The sequence below is a fragment of the Bos grunniens genome, chromosome 27 (genome assembly GCF_055505025.1).
Source record: "Bos grunniens cultivar Pamir isolate PY7600 chromosome 27, Bosgru_T2T1.0, whole genome shotgun sequence".
In the NCBI taxonomy this organism is placed as follows: domain Eukaryota; kingdom Metazoa; phylum Chordata; class Mammalia; order Artiodactyla; family Bovidae; genus Bos; species Bos grunniens.
In genome coordinates this window covers 8132882-8154757 of record NC_141191.1, presented here as the reverse complement: position 1 = coordinate 8154757, position 21876 = coordinate 8132882, and the positions used below count along the sequence as shown (strand labels likewise).

The window sequence follows — 21876 nt, the reverse complement described above, 5'->3', positions numbered from 1 at the left end:
ATGTTTTAAAGCCATCCAATGACATTGTTTTAGTTCTATGATTTCATTCAAGGGTGAAAATGGTGATTTTCCAATTCTATTATCCATTCTTCATTTATTAGCTGGAACTTTCTATAAATATTTCACTCATATAATGGTTGTTTTTTGACTGCAGCCATGAAATTAAAAGATGCTTACTCCTTGGAAGGAAAGTTATGACCAACCTAGACAGCATATTAAAAAGCAGAGGCATTACTTTGCCAACAAAGGTCCGTCTAGTCAAGGCTATGGTTTTTCCAGTGGTGATGTATGGATGTGAGAGTTGAACTATAAAGAAAGCTGAGTGCTGAAGAATTGATGCTTTAAAACTGTGGTGTTGGAGAAGACTCTTGAGAGTCACTTGGATTGCAAGGAGATCCAAACCAGGCCATCCTAAGGGAAATCAGTCCTGGGTGTTCATTGGAAGGACTGATGTTGAAGCTGAAGCTCCAGTATTTTGGCCACCTGATGCAAAGAGCTGACTCATTTGAAAAGACCCTGATGTTGGGAAAGATTGCGGGCAGGAGGAGAAGGGGACGACAGAGGATGAGATGGTTGGATGGCATCACCGACTCAATGGACATGAGTTTGGGTAAACTCTGGGAGTTGGTGATGGACAGGGAGGTCTGGCATGCTGCGGTTCATGGAGTCACAAAGAGACACGACTGAGTGACTGAACTGAACTGAATGGTTGTTTACCCTAAAATACAGTTTCTACAAGAAGGGCAGAATAAATGCTTAATCTTTTCTCTTATATACCAGTTTCCAGAGTGATAAGTTGGCACCTTAACAAACTCCAAGTGTAAATAGTATTGTTTTTTAAGTATCAGTACGACCTCGTGGATTTTTCTATATTTGGTGTTTAAAATATAATTTACTGTTATATTTTTGTGTATTTAATGTGTTTATATATTATATATTTAATCAGTTATAGTCATAATTCTCTGCCAGGATGGAAAATGCTCCATCCTAACCTAGGGAGTCCCTCTCAGATTGGAGCCAGTGTTCTCTGGACATTCACCAGCCTTTTGTAGCTTCTCTACTATCTAGCACGATGAGACACCAGACTCATCTTGTCCATCTCATGCTCCATACTTGGAACCTGCCACTTCTATAAGACATTGTGGTTCTTTCTAGTGGGAAAGGTAATGACCCATGGCCTGTGTGCTAGGGGTGCTCATTGCTACTTCACTGTCTCTGCATTTGTAGGGGTGGGGCTGAGAGATATATACTTGTTAAGAGGGGAAAAGTCCGGATTTTATACTAATACATCCAATTCAAATTTAAGGCTATAGGATTTTAATATAACCTTTTAATTTTATATGAATCTTTTCTTACGTCAAAACTCTTGGTTCTGATGATGTTTCTCATCCTCCCCCCAACCTGACTTTCATCTTGAGAAGCTTCAGATGGACACACAGGCAAGATTAGTACAGTGCGTATCCGTATATCCTCCCTCTGGATCCACCAGTTGTAATCGCTTTGCAAATTTAATTTGCTTTGAGCAATTACGGAGGAAGTTGCCAGCTTTGTGACATTTCAGCCAGCCCTAAATGCTTCAGCTCGTACCTCCTAGGAACAGGCCATTCTTCGGCAAAATGTCAGTGCAGGAAACAACTCAGATGCAAATCTCGTAGATACTGCTCTGAGGAGGGGCACTGATCATGGCGTGTTCAGATTACTTTGGCTTTTCCACTGGACAACAGTCATGTTTTGCATCTTCAAAATATATGTTCTCCATGCAAACTCTGCATACATTTTACACAAATATACATGTATTTTGTGAAAACAAAATTCTTCAACAGTACTTAACAGGAAGCCACTGCCTTTCAATGTTTTTCACATTCACCTCTGCTCCTTCTCTGAATGACATGCTTACCCCTCTTATTTTCACTTATCAACTTTAAACACCATCTGTTGTCTCATAAACCACAAGGACTTAGTTGATACTACCCACTCCCCTAACCACTGCACCACCAGGGAATTCCCCCACATTTTTATACTGCTTGATTTTTATGTGTGCTTGTGACTGATCAAAGTGGAATGTGGACTTGTTCTTGCCAGATGAAGGAGAGGACAGTGTGTGTATCATCAGGAGTTGTAAGAAATTTATTGGAGTAAAGGGAAGGCAACCCTCTTTCTCCCAACAGTGGGTGTCTACAGGCCTCGTGGTGCAGAGATGACAAAAGGCAGGGGCAGTGGTCCTGGAGAATGCTTCTGTGAGTGATGTGTAAGTAGATCATGTGACGGTGCCTGAGTTAGAAATGGTCCTCCAGGAACCAGCTATTAGGCCTCCTTACTCGGGATAGGTTTATGGTCCTAATGAAAGTTCTCAAATGCTAAGGTTAACCAACCCACAGCCCACTGTCCCGGCCCAGGGAGGAGCAGGGGCAGCAGTTCTGGGCTCAGCAGATGGACAGGCTGCTGAGATCGCTGGGTCTGGGATGAGCTTCTGCTATGAATGAGGGGGGCCTGAGGCTCTGTCATTTATCACGTGCTCTCGGTCTCACCTGGACCCCCTGCATTGCTCACCTGTAGATCTGGTGATGAAGCAGAGTGGAGGTGGCATGGCTCATGGCCTCGTCAGCATCCCCCAGTCCCATACTCGGTGGGCTTTGCAGCCTGGCCTGTCTGCCCTTTCAAACTTCAAACTTTCTTAATCTCTTCCAAAAGGAGACACAAGACTCATTCTAGTCTCAAGGACATCCGCCTCACAAAATCCTTTTATTAAAACAATGGTTACAAATACTCCACGTGGCTCCTGAGTGCCCTCTGCCGTCGCTCCCAGCTCAGAGTCAACGGATGCAGCACTTGGCTTTGCCCCTGTAGCAGGTGCCTTCGACCCTGTTGTAGAGGGGGCAGGGCGATAGGTTGCAGGTCCCCCCTTTCCTGGCACATATGTAGCTGTCAGACTGCTGGCCGAGAGCCGTAAGCTGGCCGGCACCTGAGAGAAGGGAAAAACAACCATGTCAGACTCCTGGCTTGTGGCCACAGGGATTTCAGGGGAAAGCAGGACAGACAGCCCTTTGCAAAGCACATCACAGGGGTTTCCCTTGCAAGAGCTTCACACCAAGATGACCTGTGGAGCTGCTCATGAAACACAGCATCTGAAGAGCCCCCTCAATGCTGGTGGGTTATGGTGTCTCCACCCTTAGTGAGCCCTCATTTTTTGGCATTATCTTTGAAGATTCAGTACATTATAGGGCCAAAAAGGAATAGCAACATATCTCATCAGAGTGCTTTGGTTATGTTCCTTATTCTAGAATGAGTCTGTGTGATTTTTAGCAAAGCACTCAAACATTCTGAACCCCAGTTCTCAAATTTAAAATTAAGGAGACTAGATTATGTGATCTCAATCATTTTCAAGATTCTGAGGCTGGTCATCTTTCTTTTGGTGGGGAAATAGCACTTTTATGGTTACTTTTTTTAAATTTACACTTTTTCTTTTATATTGGAGTATAGCTGATTAACAATGTTGTGATAATTTCAGGCGGACAGCAAAGGAACACACCCATACATGTACATGTATCCATTCTCCCCCAAATGCTCCTCCCATCCAGGCTGGCGTGTAACATTGGGCAGAGTTCCATGTGCTATACAATATGTCCTTGTTGGACGTATAGTACTTATATATACCATTTTATATAAACCATTTTATATATAGCAGTGTGTACATGTCCATCCCATTATGGCTGCACTTAATTCTCCAAGAAATGTGTCACTTTTTCCTAACTAACTGACAGAGGAATAGAGATTAAATGTTCTCATTATCTAATCAGTCAATGGTTATATTATGTTAAAAGATGCAGGAAAATATTGGAAAAAATTCAACATTGATTCATGATTGAAAAAAAGAAAGAAAGAACTCCTACCAAATAAGGAACTGGAGGAAACTTCCTTAACCTGATAAAGAGTACTTACAGAAGCCTACAGCACACTGTACACTTAAAGGTCAAGCACTGAAACATTCCATGAGACGGCAATCAGACGAGTGTAACTGGCTAGTCATTATCATTCCACATTGTAATTGAGGCACTAGTTAGGGGAATAAGATAAGAAAGAAAGAAACAAAAGGTAGAAGCGTTGGAAAGCAGAAAAAAAACTGTCTCTATTTGCAGATATTATGATTATATGTAGGCAGTCTAAAAGGAATTAAAAGGAAAGCTTAACAAATTTGCTGTCCATGAGATCATATACAAAAAGAAAAAAAAAGAATTTTACTTCTGCAATCAATAGGAAAAAAAAAAGAAAAATCAAAACACCTTATAGAAGAGCATAAAACATGCCTGGTTACAAATCTAAAAAATAATGTGCAATATCTCTATCTGTAAAGAATATAGTATTTTTTTTTGTAATTTAAAGAGGCCCTAAATAAGTAGAAATACTATGCTTAAGCATTGGAGGATTAATTATTTTTAAACTTTTAATTTTCCCCCAATTAAGCGACTTCACTTTCAATTTTCACTTTCATGCATTGGAGAGGAAATGGCAACCCACTCCAGTATTCTTGCCTGGAGAATCCCAGGGACGAGGGAGCCTGGTGGGCTGCGTTCTATGGGGTCACACAGAGTGGGACACGACTGAAGCGACTTAGCAGCAGCAGCAGCAAGCTGTGGTGCTAGCCCAAAACCATGAAAATCCCAGGAGATTCTTGCAGTGAAACTTGAAGAGCTGATTCTAAAATTTTTGTGGCAATTCAAAGGACCAAGAATAGCTAAGGCAGTCCTAGCAAAAAAGGCAGGAGAACTTGCTTTACTGGATTTTGAGACTAATTATAGAGCACAATGGCAACCCACTCCAGTATTCTTGCCTGGAAAATCCCATAGATGGAAGAGCCTGGTTAGGCTGCAGTCCTCGGGGTAGCGAAGAGTCGGGCACGACTGAACGACTTCACTTTCAACTTTCATGCATTGGAGAAGGAAATGGTAACCCACTCCAGTATTCTTGCCTGGAGAATCCCAGGGACAGAGGAGCCTAGTGGGCTGCCGTCTATGGGGTTGCACAGAGTCAGACACGACTGAAGTGACTTAGCAGCAGCAGCAGCAGCATAAAGCCACTGTAATTAGACCAGATGGTGAGGATACAAACATACCAATGGAACAGGGCAGACGAATATACAAACAGAATAGCAGAAGATGCCCAAGGAGATCCATGCAGATACTGAAAGTTGAACAACAGTGGCTCAGCATAACAGTGGAGGAAAATGGCCTCCTCCATGCTTGGTTCTGGAACTATTAAATATTCATATGGAAAAAATAAAGCCTTTACCCTTAGTCACACTATACGTGCACATTAAAAATCACTGCCAGATGATTATCAACCTAGATGTAAAAGGAAAATCAATAAGCCCTCAGAAGACAACACTGAACACTCTTCATGCCTTTGGGCTAGAAAAAGATTTCCTAAGGCATCAAAGTACTAACGCTAAAGGAAAAAATATGACACACTTAACCACCTTAAAATAATGTGGAAAATTCAGAGAGTGAAAAACTAAGGCACAAGGTGAGGGAAGATATTTGTCTTGCTTACAGCTGACAGGGCTGCTATGTAGAATATATAAAAAACTACTCCAGATTACAGAGCCTCTCCTCTGTCCAGCCTCCACACCCAGGAGACCAATCACTTAAAGGAGCCATGTCTGGGGCACCCCTGGCAGTCCAGTGGTTAAGAATCTGCCTTGCAATGCAAGAGACATGGGTTTGGTCCCTGGTCCAGGAAGATCCCACATGCCTCAGGGCAACTGAGCCCCACGTGCCACACTACTGAGCCTGTGCTCTAGAGCGTGGGATCTGCAACTGCTGAAGCCCATGTTCCGGAAAGCCCGTGCTCATCCCCAAGAGAAGCCACTACAACAAGAAGCCTGCACATGCAACAAAGAGTAGCCCCCGCTGCATAGCTAGAGAAGGTCCTCACATCAATGAAGACCCAGCACAGCCAAAATGAAGAAATAGATCCTTACAAAGAAGAAGAAGCCATGTTTGATTCTGTGACTCTCTGGTTTGAAAGCCACTGGGGCCCACCTGAACACAGATGGGGTCTCCTGCTGCCTCAGGCCTGATTGACCTGTGCTTCCCTACATCCCTGGCTCTTCTCCTGACCCCTCACCCTGGTCCCAGCATGCTTTGTGCCTTGACAGCCCTGCAGTGTTGGAGCTGATGGTCTGGGTTTGACAGAGTCACTGCTCTGTCTGTTACCAATCATGTGACTTTAGCCAAGTTATTAAGCCACAAAATGGGGGTAATGATTCTTCCTCCCCATAGCAGAGCTGGGAGGACTAGAGTAAGAGTGAGAGCTCTGTGTTTGTTTGTTTGTTTTAATTTATCTGGATGTCTGGGCTTTCAAAGGGATCCCCTGGTTGCTCAGATGGTAAAGAGTCTGCCTGCAATGCAGGAGACCAGGGTTCAATCCCTGGGTGGGGGAAGATCCCCTGGAGAAGGAAGTGGCACCATACTCCAGTATTCTTGCCTGGGAAATCCTATGGATGGAGGAGCCTGGCAGGCTACAGTCCGTGGGGTCACAAAGAGTCGGACACGACTGAGCGGCTCGCCTACCTCCTGGGCTTTGATCCCAGCTCTCCTTCCATGTGGTTTGTCCTTTCCCTCTCTCGTTTTGATAGAGGCAGATGAAGAGACAAAATAGGTGATGAAATAGTTAATCCCACTAGGGGATTGAAAGCAGAAAAATATTGGAGACCCCTGTAAGTTAGTGATCACTTGAGAGCAGGCTTGCTTAACCATAAAACCAAGCAGGCTTCAGTTCAGTTCAGTCACAGTCATGTCCGACTCTTTGTGACCCCATGAATTGCAGCATGCCAGGCCTCCCTGTCCATCACCAACTCCTGGAGTTCACTCAGATTCACATCCATCGAGTTGGTGATGCCATCCAGCCATCTCATCCTCTGTCGCCCCCTTCTCCTCCTGCCCTCAATCCCTCGCAGCATCAGAGTCTTTTCCAATGAGTCAATTCTTCGAATGAGGTGGCCAAAGTACTGGAGTTTCAGCTTTAGCATCATTCCTTCCAAAGACATTCCAGGGCTGATCTCCTTCAGAATGGAGGTTGGATCTCCTTGTAGTCCAAGGGACTCTCAAGAGTCTTCTCCAACACCACAGTTCAAAAGCATCAATTCTTCAGCACTTGCTTAGCAACAAAACCATGCAGCAGAGGCACGAGGCATGCCTCAAAACAGTAAAACAATGGCGGCATGAGACCCACGTCTGCCCAGTGAGTCAATGACCCCCAGACATGGTCTCTGCACACATAGTAAAATTAAGTTGTGGACCCAGCTTGACCAGGAAGGGAGGAGAAAACGCCCCTGCTCAACCCGGAGGAGGAGCAATGTTGGAAGCATGATGCCCACCTAAGAAAGTCAAAGAAGTTCTTCTCCCCCTCCCCACTTTTCCATTGCTTATAAATGAAGGCAGTAAGTTTTTGGGGTGCAGCACCCCATTGTCTGCCCACTTTTAAACCTCACAAATGTCATATTCTAATAAATCACTTCTATCACTTTGCCTCTCATTGAATTCTTTTCTGGGCTGAGATATAAAGAACTTTGGTACTAGAGCTCTTCAGAAACACCCCTGGCCAAAAATGACTCCAAACAGTTTCACTTTCACTGGTTTAATTAAGCTGGGGCTGAAAATTCAGATTCCCACCTCGGCCAGGCAAATAACACAGCTGTGTGAAATGGGCTGAGGTGAGGCAGTAGGGACTGGTGGGGTCTGCAGTGTCCTGAGGAGTGCATCCTGTGTGGAGGCAAAGCCATTCTTGAGCTGCAGCTCACTGCTGCCATGCAGGAATCTGCCACATCTGTTGTGTCTTTAGGAGGAGATAACATGTACACAGTGCTATATTTGATGTGGATAACCAAAGGCCTTCCCTGGTGGCTCAGCACATAAAGGATCTGCCTGCAATACAGGAGGCACAGGAAACTTGGGTTCAACCCCTGGGTCAAGAAGATCTCCTGAGGAGGGCATGGCAACCCACTCTAGTGTTCTTGCCTGGAGAATCCCATGGACAGAGGAGCCTGGCGAGCTACACTCCATGGCGTCACAGAGACAGACTTTGACTGAAGCCACTGAGAATGCAACCAAAAGGACCTACCGAATAGCACAGGGAACTCTGCTCAATATTATGTAACAACCTAAACTGGAAAAGATTTGAAAAAAGAGTAGACACATGTATACATACAACTGAATTATGTTGTTGTACACTTGAATATAGCACATTTTTCGTCAAGTATACTCCAATATAAAATTAAAAGTTAAATAAAATTTTAAAACTTTTTTAAGGAAAGAAGATAAAAATCTGATTCTTTTTGTGACATATCTTGACTTTTAATTGGGAGAGAGTTAAAAGAAATATTATTTTGAAAATTCCATGAACTCAAAAATGACTTTCATCATTCCCTCACTTCTCAGCATCCTCAACAAAGCCTTCCCGGCTCCTGGAGACCCGTCAGCTCTCATCGTCACGTGTTCCCCTAGCACTGTGCCCTTAACAGCATTTCACAGCACCACTGTCATTAGCTAAGGAATTCTGTAACCGGTTTGCTTGTGCTCTGCTTCTCAAATGTGCGGCCATGGATTCCATGGCTGTTCCCTGATGCGTCCCCTCATCCCGGGGCAATGCCTGCCTGCAGCAGCTCTTCACCAGATACTCCTTGAACAACTCCTGTCCAGCTTCTGCAGGGACCTGGGTGGCCTTGCCACTGTGACATTACTCCATGTTCACACAAAGACCATCCATGTAAGCTAACAGTGGGCAACACAGGCCTTTTTCTCTGACCAGGATGAAAACTGCCCAAGAACACCAAGTCTTAGGATCTCCTGCAGTGACCATAAAGCGCTGGTTCCCCGGGGCCTCGCAGGCCTCGATTCCCCACCTGTGAAACCACCTGGTCTGAGGGCTCTTCCAGAAAAGGAGTGAACCGACCCTGTAGGGGTTCAGGGTGGCTGAGTAGTGCGGCATCCCTCCCTGCACTAGCCCCAGGCCTCTGGCATTGGGGCAGCCTGCTGGCAGGGCGGGTATTGCAGGGGTGGCTGCAGCAGCTGCAACAACCAGCACACAGCAACGAACATGCAACCACAAGGAGGGGAAACACCACAGCTGAATGCAGGACACCTCGACCCTGGGACACAGGCTGGGGACCACAGTGTGTTCTGACGCAGAAAACACCTGGGCTCTTCCTCTCCTCCAGAAGTTTTGCATCCCCCAGAAAACATGGTGTCGAGCTTACCCTTCTCTGCAGCCCTTTTCCTGGTGTGAGCATCTCAGGGCTCAGAGGGGGTGCTCCACCTGCACGGACCCCGCTGCTCAGGACCCCTAGCTCCAGCCCAGAGGAGGGGAGGACCCCACTCCGCCCCTTCTAGAAGAGGAGTTGGGTTCGGCGAGCAGTCCTGAAGGTCCCCATCCTGAGGCCCTCTTTGCTGCTGCTTCTGTGCAGACAGGGCTTGCGTGTCGTCCAAGGGCAGTATCTAAGCCAGTCCAGTTTACGCTGGGCACGCCATCAGATCAGCTGCCATTTCTGGAAGGAGTGATTAGTAAGCGCAGTTCCTCCTGCATGTCCCCGGGAACACCCTTTTTCGAGGCTTTGGATGAGATGCTTGTAATCCTACTTAGATGTCACAGACTGAAAACAACTCTTCATGTTAATATAGTGGCTTTCAAACATTTTCAATGTAAACTGAGCTGCAGTAAGAGACTTTGCATGTCTGTTTATGAACTCACGTGCTGTGAGATGAGTATGATAATAGCAGGACACTGCATGGATTCTCTGCCTCTCTTAAGGGTCCCGACTGGAAACATTAAAGTTCTGTATTGGAATACTTTGGAACCCAGCTGTCCGAGGGGAGCTCTGAGGAACCCCTGGAGTAAATGAGGCCCAACTAACTGCACAACGACGTGCTAGCCTGGAGGAAAGCACAGCGGGGCTTGCAGAGAATTCCAGAGCTTAACGCTCTTAGAGCCCTCTGCCGCAGCCCACTCACTCTGCCAACGAGGAAACTAACAGCCAGAAGAGGTGACTGGCTGGAGATGACCTGGGAGTGAGTGGCAGGGATGGGATAAACTGTGTTCTTGATTCTTCTGGCAGGCAGGGGCTCGCCTTCTCTTACACCAGGGGCATTGCTGCTTTGACCCCAAGGAACTGGCATCCCCTGGCCTGACACAGAGCTCCCCTGTGGTGCACTGGGGAATGGGCCACCCTGGAGGATGTGAGCGGATTTCTCAAGGAAGGTGGATCCCTGAGTGTCTACACACGGGTAAGTCAAAGACTCCGGTGGAACTGGTCTTGTGGGCAGGGCAGGTGGCACCTGCTTGCAGGAGAACACCTGGGAGGGCCCACCCTGGGCCCTGGCAAGAGATGAGGTGCACCTCTGGGCTGGCTGGGATGCTGTGCCTCTCGGGGGTAAGGGGGCATCTTGCAGATGGAGTAGGGGTCCCCTTCACAGAGGATACTTTCTGGAATCCCAAGACAGAGACAGGGCTTGGGGTGTGGGGGCTGCCTGGTACCTCACATCCCCGCCAAGGGCAGAGAGAAGGGAGCCCTGAGGGAAAGATGAGAGAGAGACAGGAGGGCCCTCCTGCCGCTCAGCTGCCCTCAGGCTCCTGGGAGAACTAGCCCAGGGAGGCTCTAGGCAGGCAGGTGCACTCCTTGCACTCAGGATGGCCTGGACCCCGCTGTCAGACCACTCCGTGCCCTCTGCCCCCGACAGGCAGCTTAGCCCCGGAGAGGCCTTCCTGCTGCCTTGGGCTTGGGTTGCAGAGAAGGTCAACCTCAGACGTGTCCCCGAGTTCCAGCCCCAGGCGCTGCAGGGTCCCGGCTCACCTGGGCCCAGCTGGGAGAGAAGCAAGCCGAGAGCCAGCAGCAGCAGGTGGAAGACCCTCATGGTGGCGGCCGGCGGCCGGAGGCCCGGGGAGGGAGGCTCAGGGGAGGCCGGGCTCCAGAGGCTCCAGAGGCTCCAGTGGCGGCAGGGTCACCGCCTTTATAGGGCTGGAGGATTGCACAACCGCACACACCGACGTGAAGGGCGGCGTCCAAGGCCAGGGAGAGATTCTAATAAATAACCCTTCACCGCAAGCCCTGAGTTGTCGGGGAGTCATGTGGACGCGCGTCTCCCTAGGCTGCAGCAGCTGGATCCCGCGCTGGGCTTGCAGGCCTGGAGGCAGCTCCTCCCACCTGCTCTGCTCTGGGTCCCCGCAGAACCGCTCAGATGGAGTTCCCAGGACAGGAGTGCATGCTCGAACCCCAGCTGCCAGAGGCTCAGGGAGTGGAGAGGTGGCCCCGGGGCACTAAGCCAGGCAGCCGCCCAGCTGGCAGCCCGCGAGTCAGGCCTCTAGGGGAGCTGCGCTCTCCACGCGGTGCCCCAGACTTCACCCTCGTCCCTCACAAAAGCCGGGCTGTTGCCTTTCCTCCAACCTTTAGGGATGGAATTTTCTTCTAGTTTTTGGCTGGTGTTGCTTTTTTTAAATCAAAATATCTCTCAAATCTTTTATAATCTATGAGCCTCTTCTGTCACTTAAACTTTTTTTTTTTTTTTTTTTTTGGTCAAGACAAATTTTTTGGAGCAGTTTTAAGTGCACAGCAAAATTTAGGGGAAGGGACAGAGTTCGTCGTATTCAAACATTTATCCTTTCACTCACTGACTCAGGTGTGTATATGTGGTTCCTGTTATGTGTTAGGTGATGTTTAGGGTCTTGGCGTGCACTGAGGACCAAGATTTATGTTGGTTTCCTGCAAAAGTCTAGTTGAGATGGACGAGCAGACGGGCCGTTGCCATGGCACTGGATAGGCGCTGGGATTGGCAGCAAGTGAGGACCACGGAACAAGGCCGGGATCTGAGGAAGCGTGTGTGAGTTTGGCTTTGGTTTCTTCCTTAGGCAATAGGGAGGTCTGGGAAGATTTGAATCAGGAGAAATACACAAGCCAGTTGCCATTTTAGAAACCATCTCAGGGAAGTGTGGGTGGAGAAAGGCAAGACTGGACTTGGGAGGAAAGGGGAGGAGCTGGTGGACCAATGAGGGTCTTAACTAAGGTCATGAAGGGGGGAAGGAAGGAGACATGGATTCAGGGATGTTAAGAAGGAAAAGTCTCGCAGACACTGGAGACAGACTGAGCTCGATTCCTGGCTCTGTCTAGGTAAAAGGTGATGCCCCGGACCAAGGTAGCATAACCAGGAGGAGGAGGTGATTCGGGGAAATGGTGGTGAGTTGCATAGACATTTCTGCAGAAGGAGTGTCTTGGTTTGGGTTTCCTGAGATGCAGAATGTGAGCCCAGAACGTGACTGAAGGTGGAGAGCTGAGAGAGTAGAGAGGGGGAAGGCAACTGGACGAGAAGGAAGCGGACAGAGACGTGTGCCTCCGGCCTGCGGTTCCCTTCCTCATCAGCGGCAGGGCTCCAGGCTCCCACTTTCTCTGCGGAGCTGCGGGGCCTGTGGAGCTGCTGGGCCTGGCACCGTGGCCAGGACAACCTCTTGGCTGGACTTGCCCCATCTGTGAACCAGGGAGATTCAGACAGAGCCCGTCAGGTCAGCACAGCTGGCATGTGTGGTGTTTACACAGATCAGGGGAGGGACTGGCGGTGCACCTGTGTGCGGCGCTCCTGAGAGTAAGAACAGCCACTTTCACTGACAGCTCACGGGCCCCGGGCCAGCCCACGTGCCCTGCGTGACTACTGAGCATGGAGCGCTCTGCAGCAGAGATGGACTCGACTGCATTTCAACGATATTTATGACATAACCACCATGTGCTGAGCGCCGCAGGAGGGAAGAAGGCGCCCTGCTCCTGGGGGCTGGCGGCTCCTGTGGGTGAACCTCTCTCTTGTTTGCCAGCCACCTCCTCTGAGAAGTCCTCCCTGACCTTACCTTGTCCAAAAGTGCCTGGTACTTCTGGGCTGCCCCTTTTACAGCCTCCTTCCTGTTGTGTTCTTGGCGTGCTGGCTGCTTCCCCCGACATCAGTGGGGTCTGAGGGAGGGGCCGCATGGAGACCCCCATCATCTCTCCTCCCAGGAGAGTCTGCTGTCGGTATAGATGACCAGTCACTGGAGGAAATGAATGAAATGAGTGCTGCCATGGACTGAATGGTGTCCCCCAGTTGCCCATGTTGAAGCCCTGTGTTGGGAGGTGGGGCCTTTAAGGAGGTAATTAAGGCTGAAAGAAGTCACAAGGCCCCATCCCTGTAGGACGGGTAGTCTTATAAGCAGAGGAAGAGATTCATTGCTCTCTTTGCCATATGAGCACACGGTGAGAAGGCTGCCTCCAGAACCACAAGACAGGAGCTTCTGCCCTTCAAGCTCAGCCTGTGTGTTTCGTTACAGCAGCCATCCCGACTAACACACGTGTCTGCACCTCGGTTAACTCTCCGTCTCCTAGGACCTCAGAACTCCCGGGACTCCACTCCTGAGAGCTCCCCAAACTCTTGACACCCCAGCGATGGCCCTTCTCTAAATGCCACAGCCCACGTTTGTGAAAGGATTTCAATCTGAAATGGAACCAGAAGATATAAAATGGAAAATCTTATGCATGTGCCCTCAGAAAAATAAAACTTCAGGACTAGAAACAGAATTTCTGTAAATGCTTGGTTCACAGAAAAGTGATAATATTACAGTTTTCTTAAATGAGAGGGCCTTGGTCATAGGTTGCCTCATATCAGCCTTGGAAGGTTTGCTTACGGTTCCAGAGGTGAGAAAAAGAAATGACCTGGGTTAGGCTCATCTGAGCTTTGTTTGCCTGCCTGGGCTGGTTTTGTCTGCTCAGGGAACTTTCAGGCCTGGTCTTTGTACTTTTTTAAACTGATTTTTAATTTAATAGACTAACTGGACTCTCCCTTCTTTACATTTCCTGGCCATAAATATAGCCTACTCCACACCTTTGACTGACTCACTTATGGCTTCTACAGTTTGTGTGCCCTGATGCAATTACTGCTGTTCCTGAATAAACTCATCTTTTCGGCAATTTTGCGCTCGCCTCAGTTTACCTCTTCACGTGGTCCACGGTAGCTATTTCCACTCCGCTCTGCTGTGTCTGAAAACAGACTCAAGGCCTTGTTTATAGTTTGGGGCCACGTCAGGAGGGCCTGCATCCCTCACTGCTTTCCAGAGGGCGGAGATCATTAACACTCTTTGCCTGAGAAAGCTCGGGTCAGGGTCTTTTCAGGGAGAAACTTCAGATTTAAGCACATTTGTATGGGGTAAAAGAAAAAGAAAATCTACGTGCGTGCACATCCACATATGGAAACACAGGGGAAAGCCCGGAGACTAACAGAAAGTCACCTAGTGGAAGCAGTATTTGCTTCTGAGAAGGGGCAGGGGTTTGGAGGGACAGGCTGGGGAGAGACCCTCCGTGTTCCCACGGCAGGTCTGCATCCTGATTATTCGGTTAGTGGAGCTCACATGGTGGTCAGGGGTGGCACATGCCCCGGAACTCCCTGCACTTGCTCCTGTTCTCTCCCTGGTGCCTGACCTTGGCCGCAGCTGGCTGGGTCCTGTACTCGTCTGCTGGTCTCCAGGGCACGTCTGCCTCACGGGCCGCGTGGCCAGCCGCTTCCCAGAGGCAAGAGTTGTTTGCATCAGGTGTTGATCACACCTCCCTCCTGAATCAGGGCTCAGGTGCCGCTGGGTGCAGATGACCTCAGGTGTCCCAGGCCACCTGCCACCCTCACGTTCCCATCCAGCAAAAGAAGGCGGTGAATTCTATGGGGTTTTTTAGTGGCCAGTTTCCAAACGAGGCAGCCCATCAGAATCACCAGGGACACCTTTACGAAAAGCTCCTGCTTGAAAATTGCCTGCAGTGAAACTCTAGAATCTGTCTTTTATTTTGGGCTGTGCTGCACAGCTTTGAAGGATCCTAATTCCCTGACCAGGGGCGGAACACTTGCCTTGGCAATGAAAGCACCGAGTCCTAACCACTGGACGCCAAGGAATTCCCTGGAATCTGCCTTTTCAACATGAAAAAGACTCAGGCGACGCCGTGGCTCTGTGCACAGAAGGAAGAGCTTCCTGCAGGTCTCGTGGTCTCCAGAGTTCCCGCCGGGCTGGCAGCGTGAAGGCAGCATTTGCTCTAAAGTTGTGGACTCACCAGGCCTCCAGTTTGGCTACTGGACAGGTGAGGGCCCTGTGCAGGCATCAGGTGGGAGGGGGGTCGCCTGGCCCCCCCACACACACCCTGCCCCCACCCAGGATCCACCTGCGGACGTCACCATCAAGCTTCCTTGCAAAGTACACAGAACTAAAGCAGGTTTTATTTTTTAACAGCATCGACAGTGAATGTGTCAGAAAGGTAATGGAACAGCTGTCTTAGCAGGAGAAAAGGGGGTGCACTGCCCCCCAGCACCCCATCCCCACACACCTGCCTTCCCATTTATCGAGCCCATGGAAGGCCAGGGTGGGTATTAACCCTGGGTGCTGGGTCCTGTGTAAATCATTACATGCCCGCAGTCAGTGCCCTGGCTCCGAGCCAAACTTTTTTTTTCCCTCCTTATTTAACAAATATCACAATATCTGCCTGTGCCAGACGTTATGCCTGAGCATAAGGAACACCTTGCTGGTCCTGACAGCCCTCATATTATGTGTTGCTCATCCGTAGACAGAGATGGAAAAACGACCAAATTCTTGTTATTTGAACATATATGTCCAGATTCCTAGTGCACCACCTGCTTGTTACCCAGGAACTTTCTCATCACGGGAAACTGCTTGTATTTTCTCCAGACAGATGCAGCTGTGTGCTCACTGCCATTCTAGAAAACCAAGAGGCCTCTACAACAGGGGCCCAACAGGAGTCCTCAGCAAGTCCCTTCCTGGGCCTTGGTTTCTTGCTTATTAAGAATGAGTTTATAAAATAGAAAACAAATTTATGGTTACCAAAGAGGAAGGAGGGAAGAATAAATTAAGAGTTTGAAATTAACATATAGAAACTACTATATATAATAGATAACCAACAAGGACCTACTGTACAGTACAAGGAACTATACTTAATATTATATAATAAGCTATGAGAATGTAAAAAATGATTATGCTGTTGCTGTTGCTGCTGCTGCTAAGTTGCTTCAGTTGTGTCTGATTCTGTGCAACCCCAGAGATGGCAGCCCATCAGGCTCCCCCATCCCTGGGATTCTCCAGGCAAGAACACTGCAGTGGGTTGCCATTTCCTTCTCCAATGCATGAAAGTGAAAAATGAAAGTGAAGTCGCTCAGTCGTGTCCGACTCCTACCGACCCCATGGACTGCAGCCTACCAGGCTGCTCCATCCATGGGATTTTCCAGGCAAGAGTACTGGAGTGGGGTGCCATTGCCTTCTCCAAAAAATGATTATATATAATTACATATGTAAATATAATTGAATCACTTTACTGTTCACCTGGAACTACCACAACACTGTCAGTCAACTATATTTCAATAAACATTTTGAAATAAATAAAGAATTTATTTAGGATAATAAAAGAATGGGTTTATAAGATAAACAAGGCCCTTCTATATAGGACAGAAAACTATGTTCAATATCTTATAATAACCTATAATGGAAAAGAATCTGAAAAAGAATATATACATACATATGCATATGGGGCTTCCCAGGTGGCACAGTGGTAAAGAATCCACCTGCTAATATAGCCCCAGGAGAGCTCATTTCCATCCCTAGGTCGGGAAGATCCCCTGGAGGAGGAAATAGCCACCAACTCCAGTACTCTTGCCTGGAGAACCCCACAGACAGAGGAGCCTGGCGGGCCACAGTCCATGGGGTCACCGAGTTGGACACAACTGAGTGAGCACACACAGTGCACCCACACACAAGCATTTAAAATGGAATCACTGCTGTTTTAGGGAAATGAAAACAGAGTCTTGTTCGGGCTTCAGAAGCAGGAGAGCAGGCCTCTGACTGATGTCTGGTCTGCCTGGACTACATGCCTGCTAGCAAACACAGCAGTTGTCATCAGCAAGTCAAGAAGCACGTTCCCTAAGACAGGGAGTGGGTCTTGGAATTTTCTCAAGCCCCTGGAGATCTGTCCACCCTGCAGGGTCCAGAAAAAAACTCACAAGATGAAACAAACAGCCTTGTAAAGGTTAAAGTTAAGCCAGAGCTGCATTTTTGTGGGCAAACTGATGATAGTATCAGTTGGAGGCCTGGGATTATAATTGGGAGCACCCAAAACTGCCTTCTGAAGTCCCGCCCTTGGGGTGGATGCACCACGGCATTCTGAGTCCACTGAGGTTTTCCTCCAGGCAGCCCTGATGTTTCCTCTCCCCCCTCAGAGCTTGTGTTTCCAGAAAAGCTCGATGGGCTGGTTGGACCTGGCATCCCCCTGCCACCCCCCCATTCCTGACCAGGGGGATGTTCGGAAATTTCTGGGGAAATTTCTGGTGTTTTTCCTAACCAAGGTGAGGTGGCCATGGCATCTGGTACATGGAGGCTGAGAGGATGGCTAAGCATCTGGGTATCATTCGGCCCAGGAAACAGCCCTCTGGAGCAAGGACTGTCCTCCCAAAGGTCCTGCAGTGCCGAGGCTGAGAACCTAGGTGAGAGATGGTCAGACCTTTCTGCCCTACTGCTTATCATCCTGCTCCTGTTGTTGCTATGACCACAACACCTGCTGTGGGCCTGGGTTCCAGGAACGAGTATTTATCATGAAATCAGTGGGAAAAACTGGTATGCTGTGGGCTTGATCTTATCAAAGATAATTGGCAGGAGACTGGACCACGCTCGGGTTACTCATCAGGCAACAACTGCAGAGCCTCTAGTCCTGGGCGGGGCCGTGCGGTGATCCAGCCCTGCAGTCTGACACCCGCGAGTGGTGAGCGGGGGTGACAGGGGGGTGGGGGATGGAAATCAGGGTCTGCGCAGGACTGAGCGAGATACGGGCCGGGGATGCCCTGCTCTGCTCTGAAGTTCTGAGTCATCACCAGTTTCACAAGCAATCCCAGGGGGAGGCACTCCAGGGCAGGCGCAAGAAGCTTTCTGTTAAGAATAAATGTGCCCTAAATTGCTCTTAAATAGCCAACACCATTTTGAGTTGTTGGAGGTCTCAGTTTCCCAGTGCACTTGGATCTAAATATCACCGGTCCCTTATGGGGTGCTCCATTCCTCCCACAGGGTGACTGCTTGTCTGCTGTGTGTCTGGGACCCTCTTGCTCTGGGGTCGGCCATGCTAGACCTGCTGGTCTCTCCAAGGGCACCATCACCCTGTCCCTTCACACGTGGGCCTAGGTCAGCTTGCCACCTTAGAGAGCTAGTGTGAGACTTGGGGCTGGAACTCTGGAGACTGTGACTCTAGGAAGATGGGGGACCTTCTCAGACTCCCATGAATGAGGCCTCTCACACCCCCAAGTCCAGGCTTGCAAAGGAGCTGAGGCTGGGGTCGTGGGTTACAGCCCAGCTGGGGACACCCCTGCAGGGCCCGCTGTTTGGACAGGTGCTGACTCTGTCTCTCTGATTCGACTCAGACAATTCAAGGACTGCTGGGTCCTTGATGCTAGAACTTTTACTTCAGTGGATGAGGGGGAGATGGACAAGAAATACAAACAGTACACACATGTGTGTGAGTGTTTGTATGAACCAATCAGCTCATGAGGAAAAGGAGGCAGCAGAAAGGATGAAGGGGGTAGTTCAGAGGGCGGGTGGGGGAAAGTGTCTGAGGAGGGAGCCTGAGGCCTGCACAGGATGAGGCAGCAGCTCTGTGCGTGCCTGGGGGCAAGAGTCCTCTCCTCACTAGTTCCCAGTGAGGTTTGCACTCCCCCCGGGGTGGGGGGGTACACACAGGTGCACACACATGCCTGCATGTGCACACGCACACACACACACCACACAGATAGGCACCACACATTTTACAAGAGGTAGAAATAAAATTTTCCAGACTGTTATCCCTTGACTCTTTCTGGTACAATTCAGCCAATGTTTTCTGAGCTCCTGCGGTGTGCCTGAGAGTTGGTCACTGAACGAAAGCGTCTCAGGAGCAGGAAAGCGGTTTCAGAAACAGCTCTGCTACTTCTCTGCCTTCAGGTGAAGGACTTGCCAGCAGACCTCAGGTTTGCTGATGGCTTAAAAGGCCACATCAAGGTCAAATAAACTAAGTGATTTAGAAAACTTTGTTTAGCAAAAAAAAACAAAAACAAAAAAACAACAGAAGCCAAATCCAGAAAACACATCTTACGGATTTTATGCAGGCAGGTGGAAAAGCAAAATGATGACATAGTTTGAAATTTTCTTTTTAAAGAAGGTAAAAAGAGCAGTAACCTAGAAACTCTCAAGACAGGTTATTTAGTGAAGAAATCTGCCTTGTGCTCTGGAATCATGTATGTTTGCTTATGTATATGGTCCTCAGATCAGAGAAACAAGTCAACCTGACATCACTTTCCAGAGTTAATAATGGCATTTTTCTTACATTAAATGAATGATTCCTCTTTCCTCAATGGCCAAGAGTTGCACTCTCCCCTTCAGCTCCCTGAGAGGTGACGCTGGCCTGTCCGAAGTGGCAGAAGGACCCACTCCTTCCTCCTCTCTGAAAGGAGGTGGGGTCCCCTCTCCCTTCAGGAAAATCTGCATTATTTTACTAGAGATGCAGCCTCATCAAGACCAGTGTGGTAAATTTGAGATGATGATTTTTACAATCTGAGAATCTCAAAGATCATGAACAGCTGACACTGCATGTGAATCACAGGAAAAGTACTGTCAGAAACGTTTCATCAGCGACACTTCACTTTTCTCTGAGTTAAAAAACAATTTTAGTCACAGTATTTTACAACTGCCCATTGACCAGCCAGAACTGCTTCTTCCTGGTTCAGGCAATGTTCTCAACGACCTTAACACTTTCAGGTGATAAATCATGAGACCAAAGGGCAGAGAGGAAAGTTACACACTTGCAGGACAGAGTTCTGCAGACCTGACGGCATGTGCCACAAGTTACCTGCCCAGAAGCAAACAGGGATCACTGAACAGCTTCTGACGGACGTAGAATGCTCACATTCTAAATTCCTTCAAAGAAAGTCCATATGTACGAAGTGCAGACCCAGAGTCTGTTTCTTTCATGGAAGAATAATCTGCATGAAACCATTGCTTGTTGGAACTGAGGAAGGGAGGAAGACAAAATCTGAAAACATAGAGTCATTTCCTTCGGTTTGTATAAATGCTAAAAACAGATTCTGAGTTAGTTGAAGAGTTTTTAACATTCCTTCTTTCCTTTCTGTGGCTATCCAGGTGAGACTGTTTTGCCTCATTAAGAGTCACTGAAGCAAAGCACAGAAATAGTTTAGATGTTATACACAGTAATGCCTGCAGGTAGCAGCGTCACCACCCTGGTTTGGTGGTAACAAGCGAATGGCAAACTAACTTCAGGAGACATGTCCTCTCAGCATGGTCACAGGCCTCTCCTATGGGGTAATCATGTTACGCATGTAATTTCTGTTATTAAGGAAGGACAGAAAGACCAAACAGAACAGCGATTGTCTGTGTTCAGTGCCTGTAAGCGCACCTCCAGTGGACAATGCATGCAGTTCATTTCCCTTTTTATTCTGTGTGGTTTGTTCCGACTATGTTTATTGAAATGAAATGTTATGTTTGTTGAATCTAATAACAAAACATAGGACTAATAATTTGTACATCTTTTAAAAATGCACAGGCTGGCATACACAAACATAATAAAAGTTTTCACCAGGAAACATTTGGGAAGCGTTGCTCTGAAGGATGTGGTTGTGGGGGGGGTGGGGTGGGGTGGAGGGGAGGTGAGGTGATGGGCAGAACCCCAGTTCTGACCACAAGGGAGATGGGGTGAGAGTTGACAGCTCCGTGTGCATATTTTGACCAACTTGGGTTTCTTTCTGGGGTTTAGATTTATTTGTTTTCTCTGAAACGACTTTCTGTTTTAAAAGAGTGTAGTGGTTAAGAAAACAAAAGCAAAAACAACCTGGGATCCCTGGCAGGGTGCCTAGAAGGACCACTTGCACAAGCCCAGGAGCTGCCAGGCCTGGAGTCCAGGCGCAGGATGGGGCGAGCTGCCGCCCTCTAGTGGTCGGACAGAAACACTTCACCTCCCGGAGTTAGCCCTTCTCCTAAAAAAACTCCTGCCTGCCCCCTTCATTTTACAATGTTCTTTTTTTTTTTTTAAACGTTTTTAGTTTTTAAATTATTTTTGGAGTATACTTGATTTATAATGTTGTGTTAGCCTCAGGAGGATAGCAAAGTTAATCGGTTATACATATACATATATCCACTCTCTTTTAGATTCCTTCCTCTATAGGCCATCATAGAGTATTGAGGAGAGTTGGCCTATAGAGTTCCCTGTGCTGCGCAGCAGGTTCTTATTCGTTATCTATTTTCCATAAAGTAGTGTGTATATGTAGTGTGCAGTGTGTATATGTAGCTTGTATATGTAGTGTGCAGTGTGTATATGTAGTATGTATACGTAGTGGGGAGCTTGTATATGTAGTGTGTAGCTTGTACATGTAGTGTGTAGTTTGTATATGTAGTGTGCAGTGTGTATATGTAGTGTGCAGTGTGTATATGTAGTATGTATACGTAGTGGGTAGCTTGTACATGTAGTGTGTAGTTTGTATATGTAGTGTGTAGTGTGTATATGTTAGTCCCAATCTCCTAGACCTTCCCTCCCTCACCCCCACAACAGCCTGGTAACCATAAGGCTATCTTCCACATCTGTGACTCTTTCCATTTTCTAAATTAGTTCATTTGTACTCTTTCTTAGATTCCATTCCTTTTGATAAACAAGAAAGCCCCACACTTACAGTCCTCCCCTTTTCCACCCAAAGATTCCTGGGGATGCTTGCCAAGAATTCATTCAACTTGCTACATATTTTCATCAGCTAGGAGTTGGTCCAATCTTTCTTGAAGCTTGTAATACAAAAATAAAAGTTGTGCCCCCAT

The 21876-nt window shown here is 48.0% G+C and overlaps 1 protein-coding gene across 1 annotated transcript; it reads right to left on the bottom strand.

The window, feature by feature from the left end:
• Positions 1-2723: 2723 nt before the first annotated feature.
• Positions 2724-11345, bottom strand: LOC147343480 (beta-defensin 1-like). Its single transcript, XM_086380414.1, has 2 exons — positions 10844-11345; positions 2724-2962 (listed from the first exon to the last, which is right to left on the bottom strand). Exons 1-2 carry the CDS (start codon positions 10902-10904, stop codon positions 2814-2816), a joined length of 210 nt encoding a protein of 69 aa, XP_086236540.1. The 5' UTR covers positions 10905-11345; the 3' UTR covers positions 2724-2813.
• Between the last annotated feature and the right edge of the window lie 10531 nt (positions 11346-21876).